Genomic DNA, 16,240 nt, shown 5'->3' on the forward strand with positions numbered 1-16,240 from the left:
ATAGTGAAGACATCAAAACTATGAAATAACACATATGGAATCATGTAGTAACCAAAAAAGTGTTAAACAAATCAAAATATATTTTCCATTTGAGATTCTTCAAAGTAACCACCCTTTGCCTTGATGACTTTGCACACTTGGCATTCTCTCAACCAGCTTCACCTGGAATGCTTTTCCAACAGTCTTGAAGGAGTTCCCACATATGATGAGCACTTGTTGGCTGCTTTTCCTTCACTCTGCGGTCCAACTCATCCCAAAACCTTGGATGAGTAGGTGTGTCCAAACTGTTGACTGGTACTGTATATATGGAGAATGTTTAGTGCCAAAAATAAGGGGTTAAATACAGTAAAAATATTTAATGTTTCCTGATCTTTGTTATATCTCTCAGATATAGGACAGACACCTCAGAATAAACGTTCTTTTGATTTTTTTTGGGGGGGCTAGCTGTTGTTCCATGTAGTCAATCTGTTATTCAAAGCGTTTGTATGGGCTAATAGCAAAGGCCAAATTCGTATATATTTTGTTGATACTTAAAGGGGTATTAAAATATAAAATCAAATAGCAAAATGATCCTTGGTATGAGTCATGCCCTTCTTTAAAACAATTCCAGAAAGCTTAGGGCTTAGACTGTAATGGGTTAAAGCTGGAATCCTTAGTTGCTACATCCATCCTGGACTTAATTTATGATATGTACTCATTGATTCTTGAAGAATATAACTTCTAAATGCCTCATGAGCTTAGTTCAACTGTTGAACCCCACCAAGACCCAACATAAGGCTTGTTTTACTCCAATGTTTGTTAACAATGTAAATGTAAACAAACACTGTATAGCCTGAAAACATTGTTAAAACTATAATTTCGAAATGGATGGTCAGTCCTTGCATCCATAGCTCTGTCTATGCATTTAAGAGTGGTAACATTTCTCCAGGCCCATCCCTCAGCTTTTTACCAAAATAGAGGTGAGGTGACCCTTTGTTATTGTTTCAGTTAAGGCCTCTAGCTGTTAAAGTCGGGTAATGTCAAGATGAAACCACAACCCTTGACATTGGTTTTGTTGCTGGACCTCAATAGAAATAAGCCTTCAGACGTTGTGTTTTTATCCTCAATCATTTTTTATGTAAATGTTGTCTCCGGCAGGAGCAGCATACTGCTTTTACTTATCCTATACATTTAATCAACCAATCAAACAAACAAACCCTAAATGATTGAAAAGATTACCTGGTTTTCTTGGTTTTATTCGGTGCTTATATCGTTTCCAATAATTAGTTTTGTTTTAAGTTGTCGTCACTGGCCATCTTCTACCCATGCCAGGAGCTGCAGCAGTGTCAGGGCCGACAGAGGGAGCAGGAGGCTGATGGTCAGGTGTCAGAGGTCAAACAGCCTGTGTTGCTGCGCTACCCACTTCCCTACCCCCAGGACCCCTCCCCACCCCCCCTGGTACCCCAGAGACCTGCAGAGCTGCAGTACGGGAACCCCTACTCCACCGACAACACTCGAGGTAAGACCCACACCCAGGTATACTTCATGTAAAAAGTATGTGGACAAATTAGTGGATTTGGCTATTTCAGCCACACCCATTGCTGACAGGTGTATAAAATCGAGCACACCGCCATGCAATCTCCATAGACAAACACTGGCAGTAGAATGGCCTTACTGAAGAGCTCAGTGACTTTCAATGTGGCGCCGTCATAGGATGCCCCCTTTCCAACAAGTCAGTTCGTCAACTTTCTGCCCTTCTAGAGCTGCCCCGGTCAACTGTAAGTGTTGTTATTGTGAAGTGGAACATCTAAGAGAAACAACGGCTCAGCCACACAGTGGTCGGCCACACAGGCTCACAGAACAGGGCCGCCAAGTGATGAAGCATGTGGCGCATAAAAATCACCTGTCCTCGGTTGCAACACGAGTTCCAAACTGCTGGAAGCAACAACAACACAAGAGCTGTTCGTCGGGAGCTTCATGAATGGCCGAGCAGCCGCACCCTGGTAGTTAACAGCATGCAATATTATGGACGATTCTGTGCTTCCAACTTTGTGGCAGGATGACGAGGTCCATACAGAAATGGTTTGTCTGTGTGGAAGAACTGGCCTGCACAGAGCCCTGACCCCATCGAACACCTTTGGGATGAATTGGAACGCCGACTGCGAGCCATGCGTAAATCGCCCGTAATGGTCTTGTGGCTGCAAGCAATGTTCCAACATCTAGTGGAAAGCCTTCAGAAGAGTGTCTTATAGCAGCAAAGGGGGGACCAACTCCATATTAATGCCCATGAAATGTTGGGTGTCAACATACTTTTGTCTGATCTCTCAGTACAAGTCAGTTAAGAACAAATTCTTATTTTCAATGACGGCCTAGGAACAGTGGGTTTAACTACCTGTTCAGGGGCAGAACGACAGATTTGTACCTTGTCAGCTCGGGGATTTGAACTTGCAACCTTTCGGTTACTAGTCCAACGCTCTAACCATTAGGCTACCCTGCCACCCCATTTCAGACCAGTCTCTCTTGGTCTCTCTCTCTTCTCTCTCTCTCCTCCATTTCAGCCCTGTCTGTCTCTCTTGGAGAGATGGAGACCATCTTCTGCACACACACTCACACACTTCCCGTTTCCTGTGTTGTGTTTTGTCCAGACGGGGCAGACGGCGCCCTGTCCCCAGAGCAGATGCTCCGCCCCCCTCCTGAGGCCCCTGGTGCATGCGCCCCTCCGGCCACCTCCCCGACCCCGTGTGCAGGTGCAGACTGGGAGAGAGATGTGGTCTGCATCCAGCCCTCCTCCTCACGAAGCTTGAGCCCCCCTGACGGACTGGAACACTCCCCCGAGGAGCCACGCAATTTGAGTTCACACACATCCTCACCTCAAACATTAGAGAGGGAAATGCAAAACTGAGTTAGATCAATGTATAGGGCTGACTTGTTCTGTTCACTTATTGGGAGGACATCACACATCCTGTAGCTCTATTAAACTGAGGAGAGAGCCGTCAGTGAGGTGTGTGTGTGTGTGTGTGTCTATACTGTAGGTCGGTGATGGGGAGCAGCCTGCCTGCAATCATCAGACCAGCAGCAGACTTACCGCCAACAGGGGCAGCTTCTGTTTCGACCCCAGGTAACACACACACGACCCTCCAAAATACTATCCCAGCTAACCCGACACTCATTCTCACCCCTCCCCCTCTCCTCCCTCTACACCCCTCCCCCTCTCCTCCCTCTACACCCCCCCTGTCCCCCCTCAACCGTCCCCCCCTCACTCTCTCCCCCCTCTGCTCCTTCTCTCCCCCCTCTGCTCCTTCTCTCCCCCCCCTCTGCTCCTTCTCTCCCCCCCCCTCTGCTCCTTCTCTCCCCCCCCTCTGCTCCTTCTCTCCCCCCCTCTCTGCTCCTTCTCTCCCCCCCTCTCTGCTCCTTCTCTCCCCCCCCTCTCTGCTCCTTCTCTCCCCCCCTCTCTGCTCCTTCTCTCCCCCCCTCTCTGCTCCTTCTCTCCCCCCCTCTCTGCTCCTTCTCTCCCCCCCTCTCTGCTCCTTCTCTCCCCCCCTCTGCTCCTTCTCCCCCCCCTCTGCTCCTTCTCTCCCCCCCTCTGCTCCTTCTCTCCCCCCCCCTCTGCTCCTTCTCTCTCCCCCCCTCTGCTCCTTCTCTCTCCCCCCCTCTGCTCCTTCTCTCTCCCCCCTCTTCTCCTTCTCTCTCCCCCCCTCTGCTCCTTCTCTCTCCCCCCTCTGACCCTTCTGTCTCCCCCCCTTCTGCTCCTTCTCTCTCCCCCCTCTGCTCCTTCTCTCCCCCCCTTCTGCTCCTTCTCCCCCCCCCCCCCCCGCTCCTTCTCTCTCCCCCCTCTGCTCCTTCTCTCTCCCCCCTCTGCTCCTTCTCTCTCCCCTCGTTTCTATGGTCTTTCTCCCTCCACTCAGTGGTGAGGTTCACAAGCGCTGTCCGTTGTGCGAGGTGATCTTCCCGCCCCACTTTGAGCAGCGTAGCTTTGAGCAGCACGTGGAGAGCCACTGGAAGGTGTGTCCTGTGTGCTCTGAGCAGTTCCCCCTCCACTGCCATCAGCAGCTCTTCCAGAAGCACGTGCTCACACACTTTGACGGCCATGTGCTAAACTTCACCAACATGGAGTAGCAGGGCAGATGGGGGAGTGTGTGTGAAAGGGACGGTTTGGATTAAGGGATGTAAAGAAGAATAAAGGAACCTTTACTCAAATGGGGGTCGAGATGATTTCATTCAAGAAGGGAGATTCCAAATCAAGATGAGAGAAATCATTGGGGGTAAATTGCACTTTGTTGTAAATTGAAATGGAATTAACTCCAGCCTTGGCCTCACATACTTCCACGAGAACATGCTACCTTTTAACAACATCAAGGAGTGTGTGTATGACTTTCTACAAGGGGGAGTTTGTCAGTTTAGGGAAATTACAACAACAAAAAATGTTTTGCGTGAGGTTTCGGAGCCTTGGAGCTCTTTGGTTTTGTCCCATGTTGATATCATCACTGGATGTGTTTAGTATCTGTAGGAATCATCTGCGTTAATCAGCCAGTCAATAGTACCTACTTTACAAGTTTCTACTCCCAGAGTCACTCTGTAGAAACAGGTGACATCCAGGGATGTGAGGGAGAGTAGGAGCACGTTGCCCCTAGACACTAATGGTCAGTTTTGCATTTCCCCTCTAATGGTTAAGGTTAGGATTTGGTTTACCTGAACCTATATCTGTGGAAACTTCTACCGTGGAGAGGGGGGGGGGGGGGGGGGTTAGGGGTTAGGATCTTGGGAGGAGATATGTGGTCTTGAAGCACCTCCAGCCCAATGTAATGTAAAGTATGAGTCAAACTCGTCAGCAAAATGTTTTAACCGTCTGCAAAATCAGACGGTTAAAAAATAATTAGTACAATTGTTTGAATTTGATTGCACTAAAAATACTTTATTATTCTGAATGTATATTTGTGTGTATAACTGGGTGGTTCAAGCCCTGAATGCTGATTGGCTGACAGCTGTGCTATATTAGACCGTATACCACAGGTATGACAAAACAACTATTTTTACTGCGTTGATAACCAGTTTATAACAGCAATAAGCCACCTCAGGGGATTGTGATATATGACCAATATACCACGGCTAAGGGCTGTGTCCAGGCACTCCACGTTGCGTATAAAGAACTGCCCTTAGTCGTGGAATATTGGCCATATACCACACCCCCTTGGGCCTTATTGCTGAAATAAAAAATATATATATATGAGAAGTAGAACTATTTCAATTGCTGTTGTGACAATGTACTCCCACATGTTTTAGTCATGACAGATTGATGTTTTACTTCCTGGTCTCCATTCATTGGATAGGCTGACATTCCGCTTCAGTTGATTGGAGGGAAGGTAACTGGAAATATGAACGCTATAGAAAACTACTGTGCTATGGACTCTTTCACCGTGTTAAGATTCTAACAATTGCCTCCTTTGTTTGGGTCAAAGTAAGTTTCTTGTGCGCGTGTCTCTGATTCCTGTCATCTACTGTCAGTCTGAGATTTTACTGCTCTTTCAATGTGACCACAGTGCTGTACTTTTGGCTTCAAAAGTTGCTCACGTGTGTCTGTCATGTCCAAATGCGGCTCTTTGAAAGTGTGTGTGTGTGTAGGTTTGTATGTGAGCATTAAAAATAAAGTACGCTTGTCAAATGGATACAATTGTCAATTTGTCTTTCCATCTTCTGGGTCAAAACCCCCCAACCCCATTCAGACAGTTCTGGCTAATGTTCTCTTTATTTTTTATGTAATAGTGTTCACATTTATGAAGCAGCAGCTTATGTAAAAACAGTTTGATATAGTACACAGGTCTCCTTCCTCACACCCTCTGTTGCCTCCGTACAAATAGGAAACATTGTTCTCCACTTAACATATGAAAATATAATTTAAACGCACTTGACACACATTACAATACATTCACTGTACACAATATATCAGAATAGTCCCCCTCACACACGCTTGTACTGTACTCCTCACATCCCCGCTGTGTAATACTGTCAGGCTCCCTTTTAAACTGTAACCATAGTGACCTGCATCTCTGCGGGGAGAGGCCAGGTTTATAAGTGTTTGACAGATCGCAAACTCTGGTCTCTGTCCCCTCGCCAAAATGCGCTGGAGCCAAGGCTTCCAAGTACTGAAAACCTGGCACAGACTCCAGAACGCGTTCTGTACAGCCACAATCAAAAACAATGCTACCTTCCTCTTTCTCGTATGCTGGGCCTGTATTCACATAGTGTCTCAGTAGGAGTGGTGTTCTAGGATCAGGTCCCCGCTCGTATTCATTATGGTTTCAAAGGCTTCTGTTATTAGCGAGGCACTTACTCTGAGACGCTTTGTGAATACAGGTGCACTTTGCCACACCCATGTCAAGGGTTGTTATGGCAACAGTCAAGCGTGTGTGTTGGGGTACCATCAGACTCAGACCATTATCACAGTACAGAACAGGTTAGAAATGTTTTTGGGCCTGGCACGGGGTAACATTTTCCCAACGGACACCACTTTTTAACACTACACCACCACTCTGCTGTACTCTGAAGGCATGGTATCACAAATAGGCCAGAACATGCTTACCTTGACACAATTTGACAGTACATCAGACTGCTTCTGTAAAGCAGGAGGCTATGGGCAAGGTCCTGGTTATGACACTATCTGCATCCCAAATGGCATTCCATAGGTAGTGCACTTTATGGAATAGGGTGTCATTTAAAACACAGAACTCATCTAAAATGTCACTATTCCCCGTATACAAAAATAGGGTGTCATTTGAGACAGCCGTATATTATAACACTATGGAGGACTGTAACAGAAGGCGGAATAATAACACAAGAAGCTGAAAAGCTCAGATACTGCAGAAAGACTTGGCTAAGAAGCAACACACTCACACAGACTGTACTGGAATGCTGTAGTCTACAACGCAAGGCAATAAAAGTTTGTAGGTGTAATCTCTGGAGATACACCCTAAGACAAACACATGCACAAAAACAAAACATACCATCGACACACACACACACACACTGGAGGCGCAATGAGACCCGTGTTCTCTTGACACGCGTGCGCACCTCTTTGATGAAACCGTATGACAGTCTCTCTCCCCCTCCCCCCTCAGGCACATGGTAATGTAAATGTTTGGCAGTAGAGAGCTGTTGGCAATGATCATGGAAAAGTAACCAGAAACAATACTTGGCAACTGGAATAGAATAGAGCATGATGCCTCATCTGGTCTGCTCACACTACAGTCTGGAATAACCTAGAATACAGGATGATGCCTCATCTGGTCTGCTCACATTACAGTCTGGAATAACCTAGAATACAGGATGATGCCTCATCTGGTCTGCTCACACTACAGTCTGGAATAACCTAGAATACAGGATGATGCCTCATCTGGTCTGCTCACACTACAGTCTGGAATAACCTAGAATACAGGATGATGCCTCATCTGGTCTGCTCACACTACAGTCTGGAATAACCTAGAATACAGGATGCACAATCCATTCTGAAATCATAGAACCGTTCTAGAACAGAGGGAATGAAGAAATGCAATAGTTTCCTTGTTTCTCTATATGGGCTGAACACTAACATGAAATCTGTGCATTAAAATCAATCAGAATTGTGAAAAATGTATTTAGGGACGCAGATCTGAAGTTAGGATTCAAGCCGTAGTCTCTTTGTTTTTGCTGCTGGGGATATCTAGAACTGAGGTCACCTAGCTGTTTAAAGTTTGACCTATGACAACAGGACAGGTTGTCTCGGGGTTGAGGAATGGAAGAAAAACGTATTGATGAAATATCAAAAGAAAATAATATCTGGAAAATATATCGAAAAAGAATATAAAAAAATAAAGCTTGAAAGTAAAGTGAAACTACTTAGTATATGCTGATGAATACTTATATTTGTATATATACACACACATCTATTGTTTATATATCTATATATAGACTGTATAATCCAAGTCAACATCCACACCTTCCTCCTTCTCTTTTACATTACTCCTCTTCCTCTTCTGTTTTGTTTTTTCTTTCTTTTTCTTTTCTTTGTTTTCATTTTGTTAGCACCGTATGTCAATACAAAAAGTCACGCAAATAGTTGGGATAGCATGAGAATGTGCAAATGTACAAACAACAAAAAAAGCCTAGAAAGATGCATATTATTAAAATAAGAGAGTAACATGTGAAAACCAAAGAACATAATACAAGACATAAACAAGTTAAAGCATGCTCTAGATCCTTTAGTGTGTGGGAGGAAGGGATAGGGGTTTAGGTTGTCACCCCTAAGGTTGGGCTAGAAGGGATAGGGGTTTAGGTTGTCACCCTTAAGGTTGGGCTAGAAGGGATAGGGGTTTGGGTTGTCACCCCTAAGGTTGGGCTAGAAGGGATAGGGGTTTGGGTTGTCACCCCTAAGGTTGGGCTAGAAGGGATAGGGGTTTAGGTTGTCACCCCTAAGGTTGGGCCAGAAGGGATAGGGGTTTAGGTTGTCACCCCTAAGGTTGGGCTAGAAGGGATAGGGGTTTGGGTTATCACCCTTAAGGTTACATGCTGACCAGACTGCATGTGCGTCTGCGTGCGTCATTGTATGTTGATTTTGTCCCCCCACACCAGACGCTAATCAGGACACGCAGGTTGAAATATCAAAACAAGCCATGGACCAACTATATTAATTTGGGAGACAGGTCGAAAAGTATTAAACATTTTTGCCAATAGCTAGCTAGCTTACTGTTGCAGGCTAATTTGTCCTGGGATATAAACACTGGGTTGTTATTTTACCTGAAATGCACAAGGTCCTCTACTCTGACAATTAATCCACACATAAAAGGGTAAACCGAGTTAGTTTCTAGTAATCTCTCCTCCTTCAGCCTTCTTTTTCTGATTTTATATGGCGCTTGGCAACCAACTTTAAGGCGCATTACCACAACAGACTGGACTGGAGTGTGGACCTCAGTTCATCTTTCAATCACCCACGTGAGCATATGCTCCTAAAAACAAATGAAATGGGAGAGGCGGGACTTGCAGTGCGTTAAGCATCACAAATAGAACAGACACCAGCAGTGTGGGTGTAATGACTGAATGACATGGATCTGTACATTTATTTTGCAACGTGGGCGGTGTGGTCAGCATATTAAGGTTGGGCCAGAAGGAATAGGGGTTTGGGTTGTCACCCCTAAGGTTGGGCCAGAAGGGATAGGGGTTTGGGTTGTCACCCCTAAGGTTGGGCCAGAAGGGATAGGGGTTTGGGTTGTCACCCCTAAGGTTGGGCCAGAAGGGATAGGGATATGTTTTGGTTGGTTGGTCAAGGTGGGGTGGGGTGGATATTGACATTGAAAAAGTGTATGGTGGTTGGGGTTGGGAGTGCTGGTGAGGAATAGGGAAATGTTTATTTTTATTTTTCTAGCCCTGCATCTTGCGGATGATGTCGGCGGAGACAGGCGGGTGGAAGTTGATGGTGTGGTGTCTCAGGCCCTGGGACGTCTTGTAGCTCTTCCCACAGCGGCACTTGAAGGGCTTCCGCACACGGATCTGTGTCCGGTGGCCGTTCTTGGCATGGTATTTAATACCGTTCACATTCTGAATGAGGGGGAGAGACAGATTAGCAGGCCTGGCGCGGTCTAAGTGGCTGCCTCCAGAATACAGGTACCTGTGCGAGCGTGGGTTCACATCCGACCGACTGCTATTCTAGCATCCCCTATCCTCCTTCATTTCCTGTCAGTCCTTTACTGTCCTACCTAATAAAAGAATCAAATACAAAAGGAGTGGGACTGCCCCACTCCTAGAAAAATAATAATTCCCCTTACATTATCTTAGTGAAAATCCCTAAAAGCAACATCCAGGAACAACATTGCAAACACTGACATTGCTAGAGGAAACTCCCCCTCACATACTGAGGTGAAAACCTCCACTACACAGATCATAGGCTACACTGAACTGATACATAGAGGACTAGTGTGTAGCAGAATAACAGAGCTAGGGACTGTTCTATAAACTGGGGCTGAGTGTGTACTGCACCTTGTATCTCTTCTTGCAGCCAGGCACAGGGCAGGCGAAGGGTTTCTCCTCTCCTCCGTTCATACACATGGAGCTGAGGATAGACTCCGAGCTGATGGCACTCTCCGTGGTCCAGGACTCATCACTGTCTGACTCCTCATAGTCCACCTCCTCATCGTCATACTCACTGCCTGGAGGGGGAACACACACACACACACACACATCAGTTTGCGTGTCATGGGGACATGACTATATTGTCTCAAGTAGAGGGGCATGGAGCATAGAACAGAGGGTTTAGTGTGTGTGTGTGTGTCAAGAGAACCCAGCGGGAGGGGTTTGGCTCCCTGAAACAGATCATTAAATGGGAGGTATCCTATGCACCACTTTTTCCACTCACACACACACACACACACACACACACACACGCACACTCACACTCACACAGGAAATGCTCCACCTCAGCAGGAGGAAATGGATGGCACCCTGGCACATGTTAAAATGATTTCAACAAGGGTGTGTGTACGCGTGGTTGTGGGTAAACGCAAATATTTGGGCAGGAATTGGACCATCTGCTTTAGGGCTCTGAAACACACACACCCGTGTGAACAGTGTGACAGCTGGTGTGTAATTACCTGTGTAGACTGGAACCACTGCACACTGCAAGAACACTGGCTCTCTACTGAACACACTAGAACACTCACAACAGGAATGTTCTATTTCGCTTAAGGGGGACCCATGAAAGACTGCAGGGTCTCTGTCATTTGGTCTAAAATGGTGTCCACTCTAGGACCGGGGAAATGGGGAGCTCCATAAAGGGTTTCTTCACAGAGGCCGACATCTTTGTCGGTGACAGCCCAAGCGGTCTGCGTGACGAGATGATCATAGACAGGCCTTTGCCATTAGCACGTGACATCTCAGTGTTTAAGAGGGAGAGGAGTCTGGACACCGGAGTCATTTCAGCCATCAGCTCAGGGTCCCCATCAGTGGACAGGCCAGCTATCAGACCGTGCAGGTATGCCAGATGAGGTCCCGGAGGACAGCGGGGAGACCTACCAATGATCTCGTCAGGGAGGACCATGGCCGCAATAATGGGGTCCATGACTGGCTACTGGCCCAGTCCCAACTCCTCGGGGGAAGCCATGATGGTCCGTGAAGGCTTTCACTGGCTTGAGACATGGGACCTTGAATTCACCTTAGCCCAAGATTGACGCAGTTCATTGGAGAACTTGGAGCACTGAGGAATGTACACTCTGGCCAGGTTGCTGTTAGGATCTGGATTAATATCCAGAGCTTTCAGAACTCTTTAGAGGAACTCCTGCATATCAGCTGATGAACGGGGACTTCACTCTCAGCCCTCTCTAAGCCATGGTTGGCTGACCCAGAACCAGCCTCAGAGGTCTCTTCGTCTAGGTCATTACCAGCAAAGACGGGGATAGCGTCAGGATCCTGTCTTAAGTCAAAGGAGCCTGTCAGGCTGAGAGAGCAGGGCTGCAAAGACAGAGAGGCTGACTGGGCCGCCTCAGCCAGAGTTGGCAGAAATCACAGCCTGAATGGCAGGCTCTAAGCCCAGGCACATAATACAGTTGGAATCGGCATCAATCGAAGCCAAGCCAGCATTGCATTTATCGCAGTAGTATGGCATGGATGATATTCTCCCTGTCTAGACAGAAGCAGAAATACAGATATGTCTTATAGATGAGATAATCTGTATAACACCACATTCTACAGATATTGGAATATATTGGAGAAATTCCACTCACAATCCCCCAAAGGTATGGATGTGAGGAGCCCAACTCAACTGACAGTGTCAGATTAGGTGTGAGGAGAGGCCATGAGAACAGACTGGCTAACTCTGGCGAGATTAGTGAGGCGCACATCCTCTGAATCTCACTCTGGCAACAGCTGCAGCTCGAGCCAGTAAGATAGTATGCGAAGTTTGGACGTCAAGGTGTGACTCGGTGTTTAGCTAGAGTGTCTCCCCTAGCCTGGGAAGGCGCGGTACCCAGACTCAAACTCCAGAGAGAAGAGGCTAGCATCCAGCTGAAGCTAACAAGCAACAGAGAACGCAATTAGCCGGGAGGCTAACCGGCGGACAAGACAACTAAGCCTCGTGCCGTGAACAGGTTGGCCCAACCCGTTCACCCTACTTCGTAGCAAGGTGTCACCCTGTAATAAAACAATGATGACAAAACACTGCAGAGCACTCCTGGGAGTATCCTCGACACACAACGACAGCTACATCCACTACTCACTCACCTGCGTGGCCGAGGGAAGAAAAGAGGACGTGATGCTACGCTGGGTGTTTATAGGGTGTGGGGAATTACTCTGATATGAATATCTCAGCTCATCCTGCCGCCAGGCGAAAGGATGTCCATTGAGTGACTAGCATAGTCCCTGGTTACGTGAGTAACCTTGGTTTCATTGACCTTCAGTCTAGAACACTAGAGGCAGATGCTTTTATCCAAAGTGACTTACAGTAGTGCGTGGAACCCAGCAGTAAGCAAAACCACAATCCTGCATTTGCAATCGCCACATTCTACCCAGTGAGCCACACAGGACTACAAGAGGCAAAAGGCAACACATCCAAAATCTCCACTTTCGCTTACCTGTGGGCGTGCTGCTACGGAAGGAGGAGGAGGGTGTGATGGGAGGAGTCACGGGGGGAGTCAGGTTGCCATTGCTGTGCCGTGGAGGTGTGGCCACGCTGTTCCGAGACACGCCACCTGTGATTGACAGGGAAAGTTTGGGTGTGGCCTTCTTCTTCAGGGTCTCCTGCTCCCGACGTGCCGCGTCCGTCATAAACCTGGACACAGACATTACAGGTCACACACACTATTGAAACAATTAGTATTATTTATCTCCCTCTCTTCTGGATCTTTCTTTTCTCTCCACTCCTCCACCCACACTGGGGCTGTGACGTTTAAACCAATTTGGGATTGTTAACTTTTAGAGAAAAAAAACTGACCAATTAAAATCACAGTGCAGTAATCACAAATCTACCATTAACAGGTTCCAATCATAAAGGCAAAAATGTAAATTCACCAAATACCTAACGCAACAATGCTGTAAGGAGATGGCTATGTATCTTTCAAATGATTTGCCGCTCCGCACATCAGATGGTGAGACAGGGTAGCGACAGCTTCCAAGTACTATATGGCAATACTTTGACAAATGAAATGAGAAGGTGATGAAATGCAAACTTTGTGAGGTGGAATTGAGATACAGTGGTAGGCAGTACAGGTACAATGCTGAAAGGAAAGCCTGGTGAGACCCAACCTGCTGCTGGCAGCAGTACGATAAGGGAAAATCACAGCGCTGACTATAGAAATGATTGATATGCAGCATATTTGTCAATGGTAGAGGATATCTGATTGAATGCTCTAACGGCATATCTAGAACCAAGCTACAAGAAGCCGTGTCGAAAAACTTTGACAGCCCTGAAGGAGGAAAGTGCTGCAGGGACTTCAGCCATTCAGCCACAAGAGCGTTAGTGAAGTCAAGCACTGATGTTGGCGATTAGGCCTGGCTCGCTGTTGGCCTTCAAATTCATCCCAAAGGTGTTTGATGTGGTTGAGGTCAGGGCTCTGTGCAGTCCAGTCAAGTTCTTTCACACCGATCTCGAAAAACCATTTCTGTATGGACCTCGCTTTGTGCACAGGGGCATTTTCATGTTGAAACAGGAATCAAATCACATTTTGTCACATGCACCGAATACAACCTTATAGTGAAATGTTACTTACAAGCCCATAATCAACAATGCTGAATATTTTTTAAGTACGAAAATATTTAAGAAAATAATTCAACTAAAGTAAGAATAATGTAACACAATAAAATAACAATCACGAGGCTATTTACACGGAGTACCAGTCCCGAGTCAATGTGCGGGGTTACAGGTTAGTCGAGGTAATATGTACATGTAGCTAGGGGTGACTATGCATAAATAATAAACAGCGAGTAGCAGCAGCTTAAAAAAAGCAGGTCAATACAAATGTATTTATTTATTTATTTATAGGGGACAACGCAACAGCAATATTACAATAATAATATTACAATATTAATCAACAGCAATATTACAATAATAATATTACAATATTAATCAACAGCAATATTACAATAATAATATTACAATAACGCAACATCCATGTAAATATGACAGAGTTATCCAAAAGCTAATTTGCAGCCGTAGTCCCAGGACAGCTAAGGACAATTACACAGTCACAATACACAAACAAATACATTATATCCAATAATACAACATTCTAACAACAACACTATCATCAACTGTCGTCTTACATTCAGTTGAAGTCGGAAGTTTACATACACTTATGTTGGAGTCATTAAAACTCGTTTTTCAACCACTCCACAAATTTCGTGTTAACAAACTATAGTTTTGGCACGTCGGTTAGGACATCTACTTTGTGCATGACTCTAGTAATTTTTCCAACAATTGTTTACAGACCGATTATTTCACTTATAATTCACTGTATCACAATTCCAGTGGTTCAGAAGTTTACATACAAACTTGACTGTGCCTTTAAACAGCTTGGAAAATTCCAGAAAATGATGTCATGGCTTTAGAAGCTTCTGATAGGCTCATTGACATCATTTGAGTCAATTGAAGTTGTACCTGTGGATGCATTTCAAGGCCTAACTTCAAACTCAGTGCCTCTTTGCTTGACATCATGGGAAAATCAAAAGAAATCAGCCAAGACCCCAGAAATTCTGGTTCATCCTTGGGAGCAATTACTTTGCACAGACGCAAATCTACCATTCCAGTGGTTTACTTGTTATATTGTAATTACTTAGCCACCATGGCCTTTTTTAGCCTTTACCTCCCTTATCTCACCTCATTTGCTCACATCGTATATAGACTTATTTTTCTACTGTATTATTGACTGTATTTTTGTTTTTGTCCATGTGTAACTCTGTGTCGTTGTATCTGTCGAATTGCTTTGCTTTATCTTGGCCAGGTCGCAGTTGTAAATGAGAACTTGTTCTCAACTTGCCTACCTGGTTAAATAAAGGTGAAATTAAAAGGTAGGCAGCCATCACTGCGGTAGAATGAAATGCATTGCCCCATAGCTGTCATATGCAGAACTTATGCAGGATTGTGAATTCACCTCATTGGCAGTTTAAAAGTTAGGAATATTTGTACATTCGTCAAATCCCTAACTCACACACAGTCTGATTTAAGAGGTGTGAGATTGGACACGAAGCTTTGGGATAAACACACATCTCATTCTCATTTCTGTGTAGAGAGAGCATTTCGCTTCTTCTGTGGTTTTCGGTGCTTCTAATGACAACACTGTTTCTCTGGGAAGGGATCAGTCATCCAAACACAAACAAGACACACTCACAGTTACGCCCGCACGGTCACAAAAACACAAAAAGCACCATAACACACTCAGGGCAATTGGACTATCACCACACAACTGCAAAACAATGGTCAAACAAGTCTGATACAGGCCCCAGAAGAAGAAGTCGTATCAGATTTTCTACTAGACAGAATCATGTTTTTCAAACCAACAGCCTGAAGAAAACCAAGGATGTGGTAGAACTGAAGCCAGGAATGTTGACCGAATCAAATTTCAAATGACTGGCCACTTCTGTCCCCGTATGCTCGTCTTTTTCGAGACTCCTCCATCAGTGTAGCAACACCGCCCTGTGTGGAGCAATACTGCCCTGTGTGTAGCAACACTGCCCTGTGTGTAGCAACACTGCCCTGTGTGTATGTTACCTGTTGATGTAGCTCAGGGCCAGGTAGGTGGGCTGTTGTTGCTCCTGTTTCTCCAGAACGCGAGGATCTGTGTCTAAGAGATCGAGAGAGAGAGAGAAGGAAAGATTAGGATATTTAGTTACCGTAGAATAAATCTAGATAGATCATATGGATATTTAGTTACCGTAGAATAAATCTAGATAGATCATATGGATATTTAGTTACCGTAGAATAAATCTAGATAGATCATATGGATATTTAGTTACCGTAGAATAAATCTAGATAGATCATATGGATATTTAGTGTCTTCAGAAAGTACTCACACCCTGACTTAGACATTTTGGTGTGTTACAGATAGAATTCAAAATGGATAAAATTATGTTTCTCACCCATCTACACACAATACCCAATAATAACAAAGAAAACTTTATTGAAAAATGAAATACAGAAATATCTAATTTACATAAGTATTCACACCCCTGAGTCAATACTTTGTAGAAGCACCTTCGGCGGTGATTACAGCTTTGACTTGTCTTGGGTATGTCTGTATCAGCTTTGACTTGT

General features: G+C 45.3%; 2 protein-coding genes across 7 annotated transcripts in view; one reads left to right on the forward strand and one right to left on the reverse strand.

Moving 5' to 3' along the window:
• LOC110489384 (tax1-binding protein 1 homolog A) overlaps positions 1-5,642 on the forward strand; it is a 55,979-nt gene extending 50,337 nt beyond the window's left edge. For 4 of the 5 annotated variants that reach the window (XM_036971545.1, XM_036971549.1, XM_036971546.1 and 1 more), the window contains 4 exons: positions 1,312-1,498; positions 2,625-2,827; positions 3,012-3,097; positions 3,885-5,642. In XM_036971545.1, the coding sequence (XP_036827440.1) occupies positions 1,312-1,498; positions 2,625-2,827; positions 3,012-3,097; positions 3,885-4,095 (687 nt within the window). In that variant the 3' untranslated portion in view covers positions 4,096-5,642. Of the gene's footprint in view, positions 1-182; positions 274-1,311; positions 1,499-2,624; positions 2,828-3,011; positions 3,098-3,884 lie in introns of those variants that run through there. The other variant, XM_036971550.1, reaches the window with a different exon arrangement.
• Positions 5,643-5,706: 64 nt separating this feature from the next.
• LOC110487971 (juxtaposed with another zinc finger protein 1) overlaps positions 5,707-16,240 on the reverse strand; it is a 33,489-nt gene continuing 22,955 nt past the window's right edge. Inside the window, exons 2-6 of one of the 2 annotated variants that reach the window (XR_005041356.1) lie at positions 15,698-15,770; positions 12,567-12,763; positions 9,982-10,151; positions 7,453-9,543; positions 5,707-7,397 (exon numbers count right to left, since the gene is read on the reverse strand). Coding sequence is in view for 1 of the 2 variants with exons in the window: in XM_036971551.1 (XP_036827446.1) it covers positions 9,367-9,543; positions 9,982-10,151; positions 12,567-12,763; positions 15,698-15,770 (617 nt within the window). In the remaining variant the exon portion in view is untranslated. Of the gene's footprint in view, positions 9,544-9,981; positions 10,152-12,566; positions 12,764-15,697; positions 15,771-16,240 lie in introns of both variants that reach the window. The other variant, XM_036971551.1, reaches the window with a different exon arrangement.

Source organism: Oncorhynchus mykiss, chromosome 32, assembly GCF_013265735.2.
Source record: "Oncorhynchus mykiss isolate Arlee chromosome 32, USDA_OmykA_1.1, whole genome shotgun sequence".
Classification (NCBI taxonomy): domain Eukaryota; kingdom Metazoa; phylum Chordata; class Actinopteri; order Salmoniformes; family Salmonidae; genus Oncorhynchus; species Oncorhynchus mykiss.